This window comes from Ambystoma mexicanum, chromosome 2q (assembly GCF_040938575.1).
Source record: "Ambystoma mexicanum isolate Mex_15411 chromosome 2q, UKY_AmexF1_1, whole genome shotgun sequence".
NCBI classification, from domain to species: domain Eukaryota; kingdom Metazoa; phylum Chordata; class Amphibia; order Caudata; family Ambystomatidae; genus Ambystoma; species Ambystoma mexicanum.
Window position 1 is genome coordinate 754,533,731 of NC_090924.1, and position 22,615 is coordinate 754,556,345.

Genomic DNA, 22,615 nt, shown 5'->3' on the forward strand with positions numbered 1-22,615 from the left:
TTCTGACACAGGTCTCCACATCACCAAAAATTCTTGCATCCATCGCATTTCAATTTTTCGATGTTCTGATCACTTTCGGGTTATTTAAGCAGGACTTTTCAGCTCCATTGCTGCAAACTCCAATAAAGAGCTTCTATATTGTTTAAGATCATGCCAGGGTCCCCTTGTGTGCTTTTGGAGTCGTAGGTTTGAAACTCCAACATGTTGTGCGCTTGGGTTTTTAGGATCTTGCTTCAGATGACTAAATACAGACTCGTTGCTTATCTACACACATGAACTGGCGGTTACATCCTGGGCAACTCTGACTCTGATCCATGAATTCCAAACTTCAAAAATAAAATTCTCAAACACGTTTGCATTAAGTTTCATATGGACAATGTCAGACCTTAAAAAAAGTTTACTCAACACTTTCCGATAATATCCTACTGGATACCCATGAGTGATCACATGTTTATTGCTAAATCAATGGCAGAGTAAACAATCTAAAGTGGGCCTTACTCAGAGGAGAATTGTGGGTGGCACACAGGCATCCTAGACGTACCTGGTATCTGAAAAGCCTGTGTCAATGCCTATTTTCATGTTTGAGTAAAGTATTAGTATTGAAAGCTGATTTATGCTGAAAAAAGTAATAAATAAAACACAGTACAAAAGGCTTTCCGTATCACTTGCTTTTCCGAATTTTTGTTTTTTTATAACCCTGGCGCATCCAATGTGTTTATGTTAAGCAGGCTGGACCGGTTTTTGCCACTTAGTGCGAGTTTCACATGCAGCAATGATATATGATATGATATGGCATTTGTAACGAGCCTATACACAAGTGTTTCAAGGCGCGACGAGGCAGGGAGGGGGGAACAAGGGGAGACAGACAACAATCCTACTAGGCCAGGTGTCATTCAGACCGCCCAAGTGCATGGGTGGGGGGGACGGGAAAAGTGCAAGGGGGAAGGGAGAGGGGAAAGTGCAATACAGGGTTAGTAATGAAAGAGGGCCAGCTAGTGGCAAGTGCAAGATAAGTGCAGAACAAGTGCTGGGGGGGGGCTGTAGGGATACAGAGACAGTCCCGCAGTGCAGGGGTAGCAAGGAAGGCAGTGCATGGGAGAGTGGCTGGGCCAAGGACCAGGGTTAGTGAGTGGCCCAGTTGCTGATTCAGTACAGTATCAGTGGATTAGCAGGGGAGAGGGGGAGAGAAAGCAGAAGCAAAGAGGAAGGTTTTGAGGTGCTTCCGGAACCGGAGATGGTTCTCCTCAAGTTTCAGGGAGGCAGGAAGGCTGTTCCAGAGGGAGGCCCCTGCTGCGGAGAGAGATCTCCCCCCAACTCGTTGCTTGGAGAAGCGGCTGACCCTGAGGGAGTTGGAGGTGGAAGAGCGAAGTGCTCGAAAAGGAAGATATTTATGAAGGGAGAGTTGAAGGTATTTTGGCCCGAGTCCCCAGAAGGCCTTGTGGACAATGCAGAGGGTTTTGAACTTAATCCTCGCAGCCACAGGGAGCCAGTGTATCGCTTTCAGTCCTGGAGAGATACGGTCCCTGGGCTTGAGGCCAAGGACAAGTCTCACAGTCCTGTTCTGGATAAGTTGCAGAGGGCGGAGAGTAGAGGCAGGCAGATTTAGATAGAGGCTGTTACAGTAGTCCAGCTTCGAGAGAACCAGGGCTCTGGAGACAGTGAGCTTCTGGGGGAAGGAGAGGAAAGGAAAGATACCTCTGAGGAGGTGCAGCTGGTAGTGTGACTTCTTAGAAACGTCAGAAATGTGAGGAGAGAAGGAAAGTGTGGAGTCGAAGATGACCCCGAGGTTTTTTGCCTTGCAGGTAGGAACAGGAGGAGGGCCAAGAGAGGCCGGCCAGAGAGCTGCAGGGAAGGAGGGAGTGGGTGTGCCGATGAGTAGAATCTCAGTCTTACTGGCATTAAGGCAGAGGCCGTTGGCAGCACACCATTCCTGGATAGCAGAGAGACAGTCAGAGATGAGGGAAGGAGAAGAGGAGGCCGAGGGTAGCCTGAAAATGAGCTGGGTATCATCTGCATAGCACTGAAAGTTGGGGCAGAGAGCAGCGATGCGGTGGGCGAGAAGTGCCAGATACTGGTTAAACAGCCAGGGGGAGAGGTTAGAACCCTGGGGGACACCACAGGTAGAGAAAAAGATATCAGACAGGAAAGACCCCAGTTGGACCTGGGAGGGTCGATTAGAGAGGAAAGAGGTCAGCCAAGCCAGAGCCAGACCAGTGATACCCAGGTTATCACGGAGACGGTTGAGCAGGATGGTATGGTTGACAGTATCAAAGGCAGAAGAGAGGTCAAGTAAAATGAGAACACATGGAATATTAGAGTCAAGGTTTGAGAGCAGGTCCCCACGGATGTTCAGGAGAGCAGTTTCCGTGCCTCTGGCAGCTCTGAAGCCAGACTGATGGTCGTGAAGGTTACCAACAGATTCAGCATGGAGATTAAGCTGGGAAATGGCAAGTTTCTCCAGGAGCTTGCCCAGGAAAGGAGTGATAGAGATAGGGTGATAGTTAGCTGGGCATGACGGGTCGGAAGAGGGTTTCTTAAGAAGGGGATGCACAAGGGAGTGCTTGAGAGAGGATGGGAACACTCCAGAGGCGAAGGAGTGATTGCAGAAGTCAGCAAGGGCAGGAGCCAAGGAGTCGATGTGGTCCTTAATAGTTTTGGAGGAGCAGGGGTGGACCTGTGCTGACGAGACTTTCATAGATCGGACTTGTCTCAAAACCTCATCAGCGGAAAAAAGGGGAAAGGCAGAGAAGGAGAGAGGAGGGGTGGCTGCAGAAGGGCCAGAGGATGGGCAGGGAATAGAGGGGGGGAGGTGATGGGAGGAGAGTGAGGACAGGATGTCCTGAGTTTTAGAAATGAAGTGAGAGGCCAGTGCCGTACAGAGGGCCTGGGAGGAGACAGGAGAGGTATAGACTGCAGCAGGGTTGGCCAGCTCCTTGCAGATTTTAAAGAGTTCAGCCGAATTGTCAGATGCCGCAGTGATGCGGGCTTGGATAAGGGCTCTCTTCTTGGTGAGAACGGAGAGCCGGTATTGCCTTTGGAGCAGGCGACAGGCCAGTTTGTCAGAGGATGAACATGAAGCGCGCCATTTCCTCTCTGCCACCCTGCAGAAGCGTTTAAGGGTGACTAGATACGAGTCATACCAGGACTTACATTTGGCTTTGGGCTTCAGGCGGATTCTCATGGCAGGGGCAAGGATATCAAGAGTATCAGATATAGCAGAGTAGAGAGTGGAGAGGGCTGTGTCAGGGTGGGAGTCAGCCGAGGGGGGAAGAGGGGGCAAGAAGGTGGCAGCGAAAGCCTCAACTGACACACGCTTCATGGGTCGAATGACCGAGAAGGAAGATGGCAGTGATGAGGGTGGCTTTGCCAGTGGGGTAGAGAGGGTGAGGTGGGAGGAGAGGAGAAAGTGATCTCTCCAGGAGAGAGAAGTGGAGAGAGGGACAGAGAGGGGAAGGTCAGAAGAGATCAGGGCATCGAGAGTGTGCCCAGCAGAATGGGTTAGCCCAGACGGGAGAATAGAGAGCGAGAGAGAGTCGCAGAGGTCGCGAAAGAGTCCAGAGCGGGGACAGGATGCATCCAGGTGGATGCTGAAGTCTCCAAGAAAGAGGAGTTGAGTGGTTGAGGACAGGAGTGAGGAGGAGAGGTCCGCCCACTCGGAGAGGAAGGAGGAAAATTGACCAGGTGGCCGATAGATAGTAGCCACGGTAAGGGAATGGCTAGGAGAGAGGGAGAGTCGGCAGACAAGACATTCAAAAGAGGAGTATGTCTGCGTGGGAATAGCAGTGGCAGGAATCCACTCAGGGAAGAGAAGGGCCACACCCCCCCCCCCAGCACGGTTGGGCCTGGGCACGGAGAGGATCTTGTAGCCGTCGGGTAGGAGTGTGTCAAAGCTGGTGACAGAGCTGGCCGTGAACCATGTCTCAGTGAGACCGAGTACGTCAAGGTCCAGTTCCTCAAGAAGGCGGCAGATATCTGAGGAACGTTTGACGGCATAGCGAGAGTTAAGAGTGGCAATGTGGAGAAGGGTGCCATCTTTGAAGGACTTCCGGGGAGGGGTACAGATCAGAGGTACACCCTACGGAGGAAAAGAAGGAGCACGGGAGGGGGCAGGGAGGGAGGGTAGAGGCAAGGTAGCCGAGGACAGAGGAGGGGGGACAGAAGGAGAGGAAAGGAAGTTGATGAGACGCGGGAAGCGTCTATCAAAGAGGAGAAGGTTGGCCTGAGGGCCTTGGACCAAGACGGTCCCATTAGCGTAGACATTAATGATGGCCTTAGAGGAGTGGAAGGAGGGCAAGAGGACGTCCCAGCGGGTGCCACCATTAATGGGAGAAGAGGAGAAAGGAGAGAGAACAGAGACCATATGAAGGGTCCATAGGTCAGGTGAAGGCACGAAAAAGAGGATGTCAGTGAGAGTTTCCTTAGAGGAGGCACTGGTATAGGTGTCCGCGATAGGGAGGCCTGGGTTGGAGACCAGGATGTCCTTTTTAAACTTTTTCCTACCAGATTTAGTGAGGAGAGCAGGATAGTCAATGGAGAAGCAGTTGGAGAAGATGGGAGAGTTAGAGAGCACCATAGAGTAGGTGAGAGAGGAGACCGGTGGAGGTACAGGAGGAGGACAGTAGCAGAGAATAGGCAGATAATGGAGCGGGTGGTAGGCAGATTGCGTAATAGGACACGATGAAGACACACAGGCTTAAAGTTAACACAAGGACAGTTATGTGTGAGAATCCTGGAAAGGGGAAAAAAAGGCCTAGGTTTCACAAGCAATTTTAAATACTGAGACAGTGCATATTATACAAGGCGGACACACCTAAGTTTGAGAATCCTGGAAAGGCGGAAAAAAGGCCTAGGTTTCACAAGCAATTTTAAATACTGAGACAGTGCATATTATACAAGGCGGACACACCTAAGTTAGAATCCTGGAAAGGGGGAAAAAAGGCCTAGGTTTCACAAGCAATTTTAAATACTGAGACAGTGCATATTATACAAGGCGGATACACCTAAGTTTGAGAATCCTGGAAAGGGGGAAAACGGCCTAGGTTTCACAAGCAATTTTAAATACTGAGACAGTGCATATTATACAAGGCGGACACATCTAAGTTAGAATCCTGGAAAGGGGGAAAAAAGGCCTAGGTTTCACAAGCAATTTTAAATACTGAGACAGTGCATATTATACAAGGCGGACACACCTAAGTTAGAATCCTGGAAAGGGGGAAAAAAGGCCTAAGTTTCACAAGCAATTTTAAATACTGGGACAGTGCATATTATGAATTGAAATGATGCAATGAATAGACAGGAGGACAGAACCTAGAAGGGGGGGGTCTGCAGGGGGAGCAAGAAGGCAGGGTGGCCTGGACCAATGGGCAGGGGGAAACAACAGGCAACAGGCGTCCCCTGCGGACACCTGCAGACACAACCAGGAGCCGCCTAAGGGAGCCACCCTTTGCCTAGTGGGGCCTTAGCCGTGAGGGGGCTGCCTGGCAGGGGCTGCCCTGGGGAGGCCGGGGATAAGGCACGATAGGCCAATCAGGAGGTGGGGAGGGATGGGCGTGCAGGGAGGCGGGCGTCAGGAGGGGAGAGAGAGGGAAAGCGGAGGGAAGGGGAACAGGGACCACAGCACACGGGCCGTTAGAACAAACAAAGAAAAGAAAGTAGCCCAAGACAAGCAAAGATTTTGAAAAAAGCCTCGGAGAGGCTCTCACCTGGTGGAGGGCGGCGCTGTGTCCACCAGCTCAGCCAAGGGTGGAATGGCGAGCGAGGACGGTGCCCAGCAAGGAAAGGCACCCGGAAGCCCAGCAGGGAGAAGGAACCAATAAGGAGGGGGGTGGGCGTGCAGGGCGGCGGGCGGGAGGAGGGGAGAGAGAGAGAGGGAACGCGGAGGGAAGGGGAACAGGGACCACGGCACAGGGGCCGTTAGAACAAACAAAGAAAAGAAAGTAGCCCAAGACAAGCAACATCTTTAGTTTAGTGCATACCTACATGTGGAAAATGCCATTAATCGAATATATAAACATACATATGAATATACAGTCCTTTTTTATATCTAAACATTGCGAGTTATCGGGAATCCCATGACCGAAGATAACCAGAATAGCATGCATTTCAGAAATAATTACACGTTTTCTAGGATAAAATGTCTTATGTGAAAAATGATTTGTCATTGACCAAATTATGAGAAGAGAGATTGTGTTGAGAGGCATTAACAATTTCTTTGGGAGCAGTTATCAGTATAAAGAGTGACCAAATGCACAATACTCCTAGAGGTGAAATGTTTTCTCACACAGTGTACCATTTACCTTCCCAGAAAGTCATCTTTGTCTGTATCTTCGTCAAAAAGCTCAATCTCGAGCTCTTGTCCTGGACTTTCATATACCAAAGCCTAGAAGTAAATAAATGATACAATTATGCTTCTTAGGAAAGAGGCAGACACAAATTCCTTTATATCATTTAGTTTTGGGTGCAAAAATGCACATCACAAAAGAACAGTTTACGCATCTTTTAAACTCCTGGCACATTTACCTAAATCGTTCGAAAAATGTAAACACCCAACTGTGGAAAAGCTGCAAATTCTTTGCACCGATTGGATTTTCCCATAGCAGAAACACATTTTTGTTTGTCCAAGCTACCTTGAGATTGAAAATAAAATCGTATGAAATTGATCTCGGGTTCACATCGATTCATTACAGCATTGTCTCTCCCTCACACCGAAACAACTGTAAGCATGTAGTGTTTCTCCAAGGAAGTTATAAAGGATTCCAGTCCCATATTTACATGTGACCAAATCAATTATGTGTTTACCTTTTGTGTTCACTTTTCCAAGTTGTCATATTTTAAGTGTAGAACGTTAAGTACGCCACAGTTATGCAATCTTACAAGGATTCACTTACATTAAAAAAAAGAAGCTAATAATTAGCATCTACGCAAAAAATTCAATATCAGTAACAGACTTCATCTATTTGCAATCACTTAGACCACAGTGTCCTCTCCCATTTTCCGCTTGTAAGTTACTGCATCAGGTGTCTAAAATAAAAGAGGCATGCAGTTCTTAACAGATCATTGGGAGCAAAAACTGCTACCTGTGCCACAAGTCTCCTATCGTGAACATCGTCTAGCACATGTTTCTGCGACCAAGCTGCAGATCAAATTAGAAAACTTGAAGGTTCAGTCATAAGGGAAATACACAGCTCATGTGTGACGTCAGAGGACCGTTTTATGAACTTCATCGATATGCAGGATTTGGGGTTTTGGTAGTGGTGCAAGTATCATACTTCCTGGGTTGAAGTCACAAGATGCCCCACAGAAGCGGCTTATCTCTGGGTTTTGCTCCCTTACATCTTGTCAGTTATAGACTCTGGATGTAGGAAGGGCAATGACAGTTTGGGCTAAGGGGCACACAATGATGCTTTTAACAAAACAGCTGCTTATATAATACACATCTGCTTACAGAGAGCAAAAATAGTATTACCTTGCAACTCCCCTACCTTACTCAATGAGATGCATACCTTATTTCCTGCAGCACTGTACCATAGTTTTCTTCGCCCCTCCAGCCCTCATTTCCACAGCTACCCTATAGCCCCTTCTTGAGGTACAACAAGGATTCCAGATCAGAGTTCCTCCTGCATACCCAAAGATCCTGGAGACCTGTCAAAAACGAGTTTGAGTCAAACTCGCCTGCAAAGAGAAGACTCATAAGCAGTCCTCCTTCTGCAATGCCCCAAACATCTGGAACTCAATCCGTGTAGAGGCTCAAAAAGCCTCCGCCATCCTCCATTTTAGCAAAACGCTAAAAACATGGCTCTTTCAACAATACCTGCTGGATTAATAAAAATCCCTCTCTCCCTCGCCAACAGTATTGCGCTACTGTATAAAAGGACTTCCGGCACAATCCAGCTGTAAAATGCTCTGCTGCTCTTGAGCAAGGTTCACGCTATAAGCAATAAAATAAAGAAAACTAAATAATGATTTCCTATCCTTGCTGGTCAAACATCCCTCCACGTACCCTAAATTCAAAGCCTTACCATGGTTAGAACTTGCAAGTACAAGGAGAACATACACCAAAAGCCTTTCTTAACTAGCTAAAAATGTCACTCTTTCAATTATGGTCATCGTGGACAGCCTTGCCATGCTCACTACTGTTTACCACGTCCAGAGCCTCCTGGTATCATTGTGTCCATTTTTCACAAACACCTGAAGAACTCCTACAAACAAACAATTGCTTTATAACATAGAAAAAACAATTTAATTATTTTTCAAAGCAAAAGGGTATCTCTTAAAAAAAGCTGTTAGATGGGGAGGGGAGAAGGGGAACTAGGAACAGAGGGCAGGGTAGGAAAAACAAAACGAATAAAGCATCAAACAAACAGACTAAACTGAACAATGAAAATACTAAAACTCAACTGAACAGGTTTTGTTGTACTGTTCAGATGTATTTGTTTTTTTAGATCAAGGAAAAACAAAACTATATAAAAAGGTGCATTTGCCCAAAAATAGAAAAAGGGTAAACACAAGAAAAACAGTATCAGAATTAGTTATTGGGAGGCCCACAGGGGGCGCAAGCAACACGGCTGCCTAAACGCTGTGCTCCGCCCCTTCCCTGGTGATAATCAGAGTTATCGTGGAGTTGCATTCCTCAGCTCCTTGCAAGTAGGATCCCTAAGTGGGAGAAGAGGTGCGGCACCAGCAGGCGAGGCGCGGGGAATCTAAAACCCCAGCAGAGGAGAGGAACCAGTGGTGGCAGCTGGAGCAGGTAGGCCAGACCCGCAGCCCTGTTGCAGGCCACAAGGGGGACGGGGAAGACTGCCTCGTGCAGAGCATGGTCAACAGGGCCCTTCCAGTCGGGAGGGGAAGTCGGCGAGGACAAGGCGGTGTGGGCCGACACAGTCGAGGCGGTGCACCCGGCATTGGTGACAGAGGAAGCCGGCTGCGGGAGAAGTGCAGGCCACCTGAAGTGGCTGCCGTACAGGGACGCGGCCCACAGGGTGCCGGGCCAGCATACGAGCGCTCTGGGAGCTTCTGCATAGCCGGAGAGCACCTGCCTCTCCACGGGAAGTGCAGCAGCGACTGGGGCTCAAGTAGAGCAGGAGCCGACCCAGCCCCTGGAGGACACGAGAGGTGGCAGCGGCAACCCTGGTGGGGGGAGGTGGCCATCCAGAGATATTTGCCCCTATTGCTTTTATCTCGGATAAAGAAGGAAGCCATGTGAAGATAAAATCCTCTGAGAAAGAACTACAAAGCGCAAAGCATGTTTTAGAGTCGGATCTAGTGGATCACATAACTCAGAAACTCAGTACCAAAGAAGGTGATTGAAAAAAAAATGCAAAAGTCATTTCTGAGAATCCTTCACTGCTCAACCCCAAGGGGTCATTTGTCAGCACTTCAGGTATTTCTGAGCGACACAGAGCTGCGGCTGTAACACTAAACGTGACTGTCATAGCTCTCGAAAAACTGTTTTCGAGTTTGTGTCAATGGACAGAAACACAAGTACTTTCAGAACTTCCTCACAAATTCTCCCAGAACAAAGCTGTAATACAAATTCTAGTCCTAGACCTTCCAAAAGAAACTAAAGGAGTGAACATAGTGCGGCAGAAGGCCCCTCTCCACGGGGAAGGCAAATGAGCTGAAGTGAGGGGCCGCTGATGCAGTGCCTGCCGCATTGGGGCTGCGGTGGGGCCTGCCCTCAGAGGGCCACAATGTAGAATGCCAGTAAGCCTTTAGTGGTGCTCTTTATATCCGGGTGACATAGCAGAGGTGCTCCCAAGAAGACAGAATAGTGTCCACTGCAGGAGCACTGGGAATCCCACCTACACATGGTGGCCCCCTCCAGCCATTACGGGTGTCTCAGCAAGGCCCGCTGAGGGGGTACCTGAAGGCACCAGTGGGTAGCAGAGCCAATGGACTGTGAAGGAGCTGGAAAGGGGGCCCTGAGGTGTGCAGTGGGGTTGGGGAGCGGAGGAGGAAATGCTGCTGAGCGGGGCGGAAGGGTGAGACTGGAGTGGAGTGGTGCAGAGGGGCCTATCCAGCAAGGGTGACTGCCACAAGTTTATGAGCTGGAACGGGACACTGGCACAGTATCGCTACAAAGGCAGAGAGGAGATGGCAAAGGCCAAGGATGTGGGCGGTACCCACCCCAGCTCAGAGTAGATCGGAAAAATTAAGACTGACATCCAGGTCATCCTGGAGATGATTAGGCGGATGCGAACGGACATTGGAGCGAAGATGAGAGACCTCTCGGCGCAGATGACCACCCTAGAAGACAAAATGCAGGGGGTGGAGGCCAATCAGACTTCGGCAGGGGTCTTGGAGGCGCGACCCCAAATATCTTCCTTCCCGAGCCCTTCGCTCATCCGCCTCCAACTCCCTCAGGGTCAGCCGCTTCTCGAAGCAACGAGCTGGGGGTAGATCTCTCTCCACGGCAGGGGCATCCCTCTGGAACAGCCTTCCTGCCTCCCTGAAACTTGAGGAGAACCATCTCCGGTTCCGGAAGCACCTCAAAGCCTTCCTCTTTGCTTCTGCTTTCTCTCTCCATCTCCCCTGCTGAACAGCTAATATTCTTCACTGTAACTGCACTGATTCTGCAACTGGACCATTCTTAACGGCCTCGGTCCTGGGCCCAGCCACTCTCCACTTGCACTGATGCCCTGGAATCCCCTCTGCACTGCGGGACTGTCTCTGTATCCCTACAGCCCCCCCCTTTCCAGCACTTGTTCTGCACTTACCTTGCACTTGCCACCAGCTGGCCCTATTTATGTATTACTTTACGCCACTTACCTTGTACTGCACTTCCCCCCCTCCCCTTCCCCTTGCACTTTTCCCCCTCCCCCACCCCTGCACTTGCGCGATCTGAATGACACCTGGCCTAGTAGGATCGTTGTCTGTCTCCCCTTGTTCCTCCCCTCCCTGCCTCGTCGCGCCTTGAAACACCTGTGTATAGGCGCGTTATAAATGCCATATCATATCATATCATATCATGCTTCCTGGAGGTGGAGAGGAGGGAGCAGGAACTGCGCCTCAAGGTGGATGACATCAAAAACCATGAGAGAAGGAATAACCTGTGGTTTTCTGGGCTCCAGAAGGCAGAAGGAGAAACCCCAATTGGCCTGGAATGCAAGATACAGGAAATAATAGGGATGGACCTTGGTTCAAAGGAAGGAGAGAGTGTCACCATGGACAGAGTGCACCGCGCTGGGGGAGGGAGGAGAGGGCTTCGTTCAGTCCTGGCACAGCTGCACTATTATGGTGAAGAGACAAGAATCCTCGAGAAGGCGAGACGCATGAGGGAAGTGGTGGCAATCTTTCAAGACCCGTCAGCACATAAGCTTGCAAGGTGCAAGAAATGTGGACTCCTCACCAAATGGCTCCAGGAGAAGGGGGTGAGGTACAGGTGGGGTTAACCCTTTGCGCTGGTTTTCGAGGGAGAGAGATACCATCTGATGATAGAGGAAGAGATCAAGTGCGCCACGCAGGAGCTGACGGGACTTGGCGAAGGGACTTCTTAGAGGGAGGCGGACAAGGACTGGACTCCCAGCGGGGGCCCCGCGGCCCAGAGCCTGTGAGTGGGAAGCATAGAGCACAAGGGACTCTGAATTTCCCAAGGCTGAATACCCCATTGCCATGAAAGGATGACACGAGAGGGGACTGGGGACACTTCGTGTCTCCTTAAAGGTTTTCTCTTGTTCATGCCTTGGGCCCGGTGCCTGGAGCCACCCACAGTTGGGTTGGAGAGAGGGGGTGGACATGGCCGGTCCGGGTAGGGGTGGCATTTGTTTGTTGAGCAGTTGCCCCAATGTTAAGTATAAAGGGGGTGTGCAGAGGGGGGAAGCACAGTGAGGTGAGAGGTGTATAATGGTGTCCGGGGTTGCTTGCTTAGGCTAGTGAGTTGAAGTTGCGGGGGAGGGGTTCCACTGCAGGAGGGTGGGGAGCAGAGTGGCCAGGGCAGGGGCCGTAGTCTTGGTGGTTCGACTGGAGCCGGATGCTGGGGGTCCATGTTAAGAGGGCGTTTGGGAGTAGATTTTTGGTAATAAAGGGATTCCATGAGAGGTGGCAGATCACATTGGCCACCTTATATGTGCCCAATGTGGGACAGCTGAGATTCATGTGTGAAATATTTGAGATGCTGGGCAGCTGGGCAGAGGGGGCGAGGATTCTGGGGGGTGATTTCAATCTGGTGTCGGACCCGGTGCTGGATTGGTGGTTAGCAAAGTGGGGAGGGTCATGAATGGTAGGTACGGAGTACATTGCGTTTCGTAACCTACTGCAGGACCAGTACTGGGTCTATGTTCGGTGGAGTCACTTTCCCACTCCCAGGCGTTGCACATTCTTCTCCACGCCACATCAGACCTATACAAGGATAGAGCTGCTGCTAAATCCACAGGAGCGGGTGCGCGAAATAGGGGCGCCTACGGTTAAGACGATCACTTGGTCAGATCATGAATTGGTGGTGGCAGAGTGGGCAGTGTGGAAACCAAGGCAGCGCTTTCGCTGGCGATATAATGACTCCCTGTTGCGGGACAGGGTATTCCAGGATTTTTTGGGGGAAGAAATGGCAGTGTACTTTGAGGTTAACGACAAAGGGCAGACAGGCACGGCAGTGGTACGGGAGGCGGCCAAGGCCACGTTCACGGGACTCCTCATTGCTGAGGGATCATGAAAAAAAGAGGGAAAAGGGGCTGACCGAGGGCAGGCTCTGGGAGGAACTGAGAATGCTGCAGATCGAATCGGACCAGAAGGACGCTGATAGGCAGAAACGTCTGGGCGAGATGAGGGACAAGAGGCAGGAACTCCACACAGTATTAATAAGGGAGGTGGTAAAGAGGAGGAGGTATACGCGTCAACGCTACTACGAACATGGTGACAGGGCGTATCTTGCGAATAGAGTGAGAGGTTGCAGGATGGAGAAGAGAGTGGACAGTGTACGTGGCGCTGACAGGCATTAGGTAGACAGAGGGGAGGACATTGTGGCAATATTTGCGGATTACTATCGGGAGCTCTATGCTAAACCAGTAGAGCTGGGAGTCGACGAAGTATGGGGTTACCACGCAGACCGGCAGTTACCCAGATTCTCAGAGGCAGGGATGTGAAGAGGGAAGAGGTGGTGAGGGTGATCAGGAGTTTAAATCTGGGGAAGGCCCCGTGGAGGATGGATTCACCGCAGACGTGTTTAAACAGTATCAATCCCTGCTGGCGGCACCCCTGGTTAAACTGTTTAAATCCATTGTCCCGCCAATGTTTTTCTGGGCTTTGATAGCAGTTATCCCAAAGTGAGAGAAGGACCTGTCTGACTGTGCCTCGTATAGGCCTATAACCCTGCTTAGCGTAGACGCAAAAATCTTTGCGTAGGTCCTGGCATCTCATTTGGAAATGCGTCTTGCCCCTTTGATCCACACGGATCAAACAGCCTTTGTGATGCATAGCCGGGCAGCGGACAACATGCGAAAGACGCTGTATGTTCTTACTAGCCCGGGGGTGATGGTAGCTTTGGACGGCGAGAAGGCTTTTGATCGGGTGAGTTGGGCTTTCATGGGGGAGGTCCTCTCGGCCATATGGATGGGTACAAGATGGAGGGGATGGATTGTGGCTTGTACTCCGCCCCGATGGAAAGGGTGGCGATCAATGGGAGTGTGTCACAGGCCTTTCCGTTACAGCAGGGCATGCGACAGGCAGGGATGTCTGCTCTCCCCATTGCTCTATGCATTTGTTATGGAGCAGTGGGTGGCGGTAGTTAGGGAAGAGGCTGAGATAAGGGGGATCTCTGTGGGGGTAGGGGAAGGCAAGGTCAGCCTCTTTGTGGATTATGCCCTCCTTTACATTACAAAACCAGTGCAGCCAGTGCCCACTCTGTTGGAAAGCCTGGAAAGATATGGGGCACTGTCTAGTTTTACAGTAACCTGGTGAAGTTGGTAGCCTACAAGGTAGGGGGATTGTCGGAGAAGGAAGAGGGGTATATTGGGGGGGCTGCTGTTTCAGGTGAAGGAGGATGCCATCCGATATCTGGGGGTACAGGTAACGTACCACTACAGCAACCTTTACCCTAAGAACTTTTTACCACTGTGGGCAGAGTTGAGAAAAGACATGGAGAGGTGGGTGAGGCTAGGGCTATCATGGATGGGGCATCTAAATTGTATTAAAATGTTGTGGCTGCCTACATTTCTGTTCCTATTCCAAATGCTACCAGTGATGATCCCATCGTCTTTCTTTGCCGAAGTGAGGGCAGCTATGCTGAAATTCCTCTGGGCGGGGGCGAAGCATAGGTTAGCCTATAGGACACTGGTCTTATCCAAAGAGGAAAGGGGTTTTGGGTTCCCGGATCTCGAAACCTATTACAGGGCGACTCAGCTCCGGCTCGTGGTGGACCACTTAAACCAACACTCCGACAAGCAATGGGTACCAATGGGCAGTGTAATCTTGGCCCCGGTCTCACTAGAGAGTGGTTGTGGGTCCTGTTAGGAAGGCATGGTATCAAACAGTGAAGACAGACACAAGTGATCACAGTTCAAGTGTGTTAATTGAACTTCAAATGGGTGTGTTGAATGCCTATCTAAACCTAAATCTAAGGATGGGAGCAAGCTAAGACCATTAAATAATAATAACGCAGTCCTAGTCAAGTCTCTGTCAAAATAAAAGGGCCTATACTAATAAACCTATTGCCAATCCTTACTTCTAAATACAAAAGGGTGTGGGATTGTGGTGTATGCAAAACGAAAGTGTTCAACAAATAATATGTCAGAACGGTTGAGCAGTTGGCTTCCCTTCCCCACGTTTTCAGCAGAGGCCAAGTTGGCACGTTTGAGCTTTGCACACACTCTAGCTTCTCGGCCACGAGACTGCAGTTCAAAGCACAGACATCAGGGCCTTCTGCCAAGGCCTCTTTTCTGATAACAGTCTCTTACTATATTATTATTATTATTTTATTATTACTGCAGAGGGTCTCTCCTAACAAACAAATCTCAAATATCCATTCCTATCAGTATTTTCACATGTACAAGTTCTAGCTTTCAATGTTCTTCATGGGTCACCCTTCTTCGGGCTGAGACCCACTTTTATCACAATGTTCACACTTGGTCTCCCTCATTCGGGCTCGGACCATGGATCTCCCTGATTCGGGCTCAGATTCTCATGACCAAAATCAAAGACTTTTGAATGTTTGATGAGTTTTGCTTAAACCTTCGCAGGACCACTTCGATTCACTTCACACAATTGTTCTCATCAATCTTCTACTTTCATTTCTCTTGGAAGGATATCTTAGAGAGACCTTTGATTGAGCAGATTCATGGTGCCGGAGCACTCTGTTAATGGTATTGTATCTTGCCTTCTCAAGTTCAAACATCCATCAGCAGTTTAGCTTTACTTGCGTCTTTCATCACAAATGTTTAACAATGTTAATTCCAGCGCTCATTATACAATGTTGCCACTTACAACCTTGACTTCAACACAGACAGGTCTTGCATCAGTCTCCCCAATCCACTGGCTGTGTTGATCTCTCTGTTGCTTCTTTATTCTTGAAGCCAAGGATGATAAAACGGTGGCTGCTGCTCCCCCCCGCCTTAGTCAGTTACGCGGGAGGGCCCTCAGTATCTTCGACACACAATGCAGGATTCTTCAGTTGGGTTTCCTGGCCACACGCTTTCTGCCATGAAGATTTCTTGAACATAATAGTGTCTTGATGAAACGGTCAAAGGTATTTGCCTTCTTACAAACCCTTCTGGCTTTGCCGTCTTTCTCCCCTCGTTCAGCTGCCGACTCGAAACTGCTGTTCCTTTGCGTGCTTTGCCTAGCTCAGAGTGCACTCTTGTGCTCTGCCTTTTATCCATGTGGGTAAGTTTAATGGAAGTCAGCTGTGAGTGATTGTCTGTAATTGCCTGACTTCGCCTGACCATAGCAGCGGGACATGTCAGGTACACTGCACGGGTGCAAGTCTGTTTTTCTCAGAGCGTGCGGTTCATGTGAAAGTGTTGGAGAAGGGAGGGGGCAGCGGGGGGGCAAGGTTCCCATTTATCCGACCGGGTAGAATGGCGTAAAGGTGTTGCAGGGGGAGGGATAGCACGTCTCGCCATTTGGCGTGCCTCTCCCCGAAGATCCCACTGGTCCACTCCCGGGGTCTGGATCCAAAGGCGATGGGCTGTGCCCTGGCCACCTGGGAGAGAGATCCACTGGGACTAGCACGTGAGACACCTTCTGGTTTCTCAAAGTCCCCATATCCCCGATCTCCAAAAGGGTGTTTCACCCAGTATTGGAGGTCTTGAGGTCTATCTGGAAGGACGGTGGGATAGGTGGCTTGCCACATGGCCATCACCTTTGAGTTGTATATGGGCCCCTCCTTTGCGGGACGGAATCGAGGACCTGTTGGCATTCCAGCTCTGGTATCAAACAGGGTTAAGCAGTGCCGGTGGGAAGGGGGTGTCTTCAACTCATTAAACAGGCTGGAGGAGTCTCTGAATGTTGGAAAGTTATCACCATTCCGGTACTTGCGGTTGAAAGGGGTTTTGACGGAAGCCCCGTGAGGTGACAACTTAAGGAGGGAATGGACAGACTTTGAACGGCTCCTGATAATGCTAAGGGACTCCAAGGGATTGATGTCTGGATTATATACGGCAAAGTTATTGGCCGAACCCAGGGACCCACTTCCAGCCAGGATTCACTGGGGGCAAGATCTGGGGAGGGATATAGATGATACACTGTGGGCGGGGATGTGCAGGAAGGCAGCGCGCTAGACGATTTCCTTGCAGTACAGACACCAAGGTTTGAAGCTGTTACATAGGTGGCACTATCCGCCGGTGGTGATAGCTAAAATGTTCCAGGGGAATGACGCACACTGCTGGAAGTGCTACTGAGAAAAGAGGGATTGCATCCACATGTGGTGGGGGTGTTCTGAGGTCCAATCGTACTGGAGGGAGGTCCTACGGTGGATAAAAGGGGTTGACAGGATTCACAGGGAGCTCTCGCCATGACTCCTCTTTGGGGTACGGCTGGGGGAGGGGAACAAGGTGGATAAGGGACATATGTTACAGATTATGTTGGTTGCTGCTAGATGCTGTCTTGCTCAGTGGTGGAAGAACTCGCGCATGCCGGGGGTAAGGGAATGGGGGGGCGAAAATCTGAGCAATATATGATATCGAATACTTCACACAGTCCAGGACTAATATTGAAGGACGTTGGCTCTCCTTCTTTGAGAAGTATAGCCGATGAATGTGAGAGGCACTTGCTGTGAAGAGGTTGGGAGGGGCTCACTGCACAGGGGATTACCACGCCGTAGTACTGGACATTTTGGGAGTTCCCCACGGAAATACATCTCACCATGGACAAACTGTACCGTCAGACTCGAGACTTTGGACCTGTCTCAACAGGAGGAAGGTGATATCCTTGGCTTGGACTTTCTGGAGTCAATGGGAACCTGCTGCACGAGGTTTGGGGGCGGGATAAGTGGGTGGTGAGAGGGTGGGGCGTGGGGGTTGGTTTTCCGAGGAGGGGTTTCATGCGTGATCGTGATGTAATATCAGAAAAGCCAATACAGTTTAATTTTGAAAAGAATTAGTGATTGGAAAGCATTTTTACTGATGGGCTGACACTGGGTGCTACTGCCAATTACGCAACTGTACCATAACAAGAAGAACATCATGGTGTCGGAGGGCAGATTGTTCACTGGTAATGAAGTAGAAGGCGTGATGTCCATGCTAGATACATTTCGCAAATTAAAGGGGCACTCCCAAATATGTGAATGCAGAGCACTGCAGCCACCACCAATCAATGTTTTCATTTTGTTCAAAGTGGACATCACGGAAAGTGTTGTTCACCTCCTCTGAGTGGCGACAGAGATGCTGGATAAGGGAGGGTGGTCCAAGATACTGAGAAGGCACAGTTGCATGTCCCCACCGCATCACCTTCTGAGAGAACTTGCAGTGTCCGCCATTCACCTCCGACAGCCAGTGATGCACTGAAACTAAAACGTACTGCCAACTGTGTACCTTTTCCCTTAAACTCTACCCGATTCTCCTTGGCGGTCTACCGTCAGACACCGAGATTACAGTTATAGTTTCCACGAGTTTTGCAAAGAAACGAGCTGGCGGTAGTTCTCCGTCTTCAGCTGGGGCCTCCCTTTGGAGCAGCCTCCGGCCCACCTTGAAACTTGAGGAAAACCATCTCCGGTTCCGGAAGCACCTCAAGACCTTCCTCTTTGCCTCTGCCTTTGCCCCCCTTCTCCCCTGTTGATCTGTTTCTTTTCTTGATATCGTGCACCTGGCCACCCCCTGTCATTCGGGCCCAGGTACCTGCTCACCCTGCCACCCTCCTGCACTTCTTCCAGGCCACCCCCTGCACTGGGGTTCTGTATCTGTACCCATACAGTCCTTCTCCCACTTATCTTCTGCACTTATCAGATATACCTTATCTGACTAACTTTTACCTGCCACTTGCTGGCTGCACTACCATGGTTTATCACCCGTATTTATTTATTTATTTTATTTCATATTTATTCTGTTCTCTCCTCGGTTTTGCCCTTTCCACTTCCCCCCCTTCCATGCACTTTCCCCCTTTTCCATACACTTGCACTTTCTTAATGTCACTGGGTCTAGTAAGATCGTTTTCTTTTTTTGCTCTCCCTTTCTCCCCTCCTTTTTGCCTGGTTGCGCTCCGAAACACTTGTGTACGATCACGATATAAATAAAATATTTAATTTCACCACAACTACTTCGAACACATTGCCACTGATTTAAAACGAGTTGATATTCTTCTGCCTCTCCTACAATGTCTCTTTCTCTGGCCTCAACATTGGTTTCCTGCCGCCACCTTTACGACACCCTGAAAGCAGGCATTCAAAAAGGTTCTAGAAAATGCCCTGAAAAATATGCAATAAAATCCACAAAAACATAAAATATTATAAAACATAGAAACAGTAAAAAAATACTTCAAGGGAAAGACTATAAAGAAAAATTAAAAGGTAAAAAAAACAGGAAATAGGACTAAGTTGAGATCCAAAGAGAGCAGCTGTGACATCTCTCAAACTTTACACCGGGAAGCGATGCCTTCACCATGTGCTTCTCCCAATAACTGGCCAAATATATGTGAGCACCACCCTGAGATGCTAACCAGTCACAATAAGCCCTGTAACAAACCAACGCTCGTCAATGCCTCTCGCTGAAATTTTCCACGAGCACACCAATGTTCATGTAACCTCCTTGTATTTCTGTTTCTGTGTTTTCAAGATTTTTCAAACTTGCAGAACAAATTAAACGCTGGAATTAAGCACCGTAGCAGAATTCGACATTTCCAGTTGATCTGTTTCTTTGGCAACGTATGGACGTCAATATATAGAAATTTGCTTTGCACAAGACAATTGACTGAAGGCTATTATTTTGATTGTATGGCTTTCAGTTTCTCATGTTTTATACTGTCCCAACCTTTAATTTGCTAACTAAACAGAAGTCGGGGTGGAGGTAGTCTGCATCCAGCCATCTGCTTATTCTTCGCATGCTGGGACTTGTAGCTCTCAATTTATGATTGAAAAAGCAAAGCTGCAACTACCAAAATCAAAGGATAAAAACAAAACTGAATTGGTTGCAATGGTTTGGCATGGCTATAGTTGAGCGCTCCAACTTGAGAGCATAATTAAAGAATGTAGACAATTCAGGATTGGAGGGGCTACACTTGACATGGATCCCTCTATTTAGCAATACTTACATTGCTCTGTGTTGGGTCTGGGATATTCAGCCATACCTGGGTTCTATCTCACATAGCATTGAATTCCAGAGCCTAAAGTACTGCATTGATCATTTGAAAAGTAGATCTACACATCAGGGTGTGCTAAACCACTCGCACCTGCTTTTTGACAACTCGTGACAGTTGTTCCAATTCTGGAGGTTTAAAGTATAAAGCAACAGAAAAAGCAAACAAACTTGACTTGCACTTCTAGTCACCTACGAAACGTGGAAAGAAAATCCTGCTGCTGCTGTTAGTGTTAAAAAAAAGTACAGCTTCACAGAAAGAAAAAACAGTTTCAAATAGAAAAACCCGTACTGGTTTCCTTCCCTATTGTTTATGCGGTTGAAGGTTAACTTGCCAGAGTTTTACAGTTGTGAGCAGGATTCAAGTGCACCTACCTGGCAGCATAACATGTACAAGTGTGGCATGGAAACCGTGTTAAATAAAGACTGTTGTGTTGCTAGTAAGAATATAAAGTGATGTGTTCATCTCGGGTGGATGCAAGCAAGCGAATGGATGGCTAAATGCTATCTTGACAGGTTGTTTGATTCAAGCACCCAAGCATGGACCAGCCAATCAATACAGAAAAAGTAAAATAAACAACAGAAAAATAAACCCTTGTGTGACTGACCCGTCAGCTGCCAAATAATCCATTAAACCCAGACAGAGGGGAACCGAAAGGGCCACTGCCATTGTAAGAATCAAGTTGAACATTTTCCAAGTTACAGCAGTGTTGTTTTTACCAATCTTTGCAGAGTATTTACTTTCTGTCCGATACAATTTTCTGGAACAGCTCTCCCGAGTTGGTCTACACCAGACAAGTTGCTTATTCAGGCCTGATATTTATTATATCCTGTTACCTTTGCTTTCCTCACATCCATAATAAATACAGGTCTACAAGTCCCACAATGCAAAGAAATGGCTTGACGAGTTATTCACAATCGACAGACTTTGCTGTTCTTTTCTTCCCCAGCTGGATCAGACCCTGAGCCCACAGAGTAGCGCCGATTTGGGTAATAATGGCGGCTGCCTTTTGCAGCACTAACCTTTTTCAGCCAATTTTAATTTGGAATTTGCATTCTGGAACTTTTAGTTTTGCTTTTACTAGAGCCAATGGGACAAGAAATAGTTAGAATAACACAAGGAACCCGCAGGAATTGCTGAGGTTTGACCCTGGCACCAAACTATGCAGGTTTCTATTCATAAAAAAATAAAAAAATAAAAAGCAACTGGGTTACTGCACAGGCAGCTAAGATTGTTGGTGATAAAGAAAAACAGAGCCGCAACCCGGCGAAGAGTTGAAAATGTAGCTTCATCAGAATACAAGAACAGAAGGCAGCAAACAAAGGGCTCTGAAGAGCAGTTTGCTCCAGGCAGTTTCACATAAACAAGAATAAAACGCTCTAATTCAATTGTTTTATCTGCTGAAAGAGGGCTGAAATCTCCATGCTGCATGGGATCTGCTCTGGTCGAGTAATTTAGGAGCTGAGAGATCAGTGCACGAGTTCCCTTCACAATTAAAACCTTTGAAAGTAAAGTTTCAATCGCCACCATTTTGAGTAACTCAGTCGATGACACCATCAGAGAGTTTATGATTGCGTAATAGCATCAGGAAGGTTGGAAAATGTCGGTGCCAGTCCCAGGCCTTCCGGTAGATCACTATGGGGCAAGGTAGAGGTCGTTTTTAGTTACAGCACGATCTCCAAACTTCATAGTAACATGAAGGTCCAAACTACCTATTTGTGATTCATGTCATGTCGTGCAGCAGAACAGCACCATGGATTGAAGGGGTAGGTCTTCAATTACACCAGCAGGGGCGTCCATGTGATAATGTCGCCTGGTAAATGTCCTGACCCATAAAATACTTAACACAAATATTCTAGGAGGGGTATCATTTTCTATTATTAACCCCAAACCTAGAATATTTGGGGAAAGTGTGATTTGACTGAGGGTGTATTTTTGTGTGAAATGTCGGCACCTGGAGACCATTTCCCATGTGACGTTGTCACTGGACACTCAGCAGAGTGCACTGGGTGGACTTGCGCTGAAAAGTGAAGGATCCAGGTCCAGTATTCCATTAGGTTAGTACCTTGAACTGTGGCGAATGTAGTACGGATTCTGCTTCCAGGTCTTGTAGCAGGGCAGTGTAGTGGATGTAGAGTCTTTATTTTGGGCATGCCAAATGACACAAATTATTGATAAAGCCCTCTTCGGTGGTGGGGGAATTACTTTGAATACATAGTGCTGAACTGCAGAAATACTCCACCCTCTCCTGGCCGCAGACAAAGCTCATGAGAGAAATGCATACCTAACCAATAAATCACACTGCTCACTTATAATGCACCTAGTTCAGAGTAGAAGAAGGTGAAAAGAAGATGAAAATGAACTTTATAGTACTCTCATGCCTAACTGTAAACCCACCCATGCAGTTTTCCATTGGTTGAGGATGGGGGGGGGTGCTAAGGGGCATGTATGAGAAGGGCACAATAGAGTGAGTCTTTCATAGAAGGGAGGAGCAGGTGGCCAGACACTTGGAATGAGAATGATTGGCTTCCCCCCTGCTTTCCCGCCTAGCCATCAAGACTTTATTATAGGTCACATGGTTGTCATTGATAACCACGAACGTGCCCCACACAATGATGTGATTAGCAAGAGCTTTATTGGGGACAGCGTACAGATTAGAAGCAAAACAATAAAACAGGGAGGCTTTTAACTGAACTTAAGTTATCAGGATAATGATTTTTCAGCATGTGGCAGTGGTTCGGGGCAACATATAAGAAAATGGGTCTCTCAAGGAATTTGGAGTGTCCAAATAAAATGTTACTTCAGTTATACGTAGTTATGGGCCGAGGTCTCTCGTGGCCGGTCAAGGCAATACCCCAAATGCTTACAGTTGTCTGTTTAAGTGGTTCCCAAGCCTTTCTTA

At 48.5% G+C, this 22,615-nt stretch overlaps 1 protein-coding gene across 4 annotated transcripts in view; it reads right to left on the reverse strand.

Moving 5' to 3' along the window:
• The window catches only part of ESYT2 (extended synaptotagmin 2), a 1,091,416-nt gene that overhangs the window by 365,926 nt on the left and 702,875 nt on the right, over positions 1 to 22,615 (reverse strand). For all 4 annotated transcript variants that reach the window (XM_069647986.1, XM_069647985.1, XM_069647987.1 and 1 more), the window contains exon 10: positions 6,297 to 6,379. In XM_069647986.1, the coding sequence (XP_069504087.1) occupies positions 6,297 to 6,379 (83 nt within the window). The remainder of the gene's footprint in view (positions 1 to 6,296; positions 6,380 to 22,615) is intronic.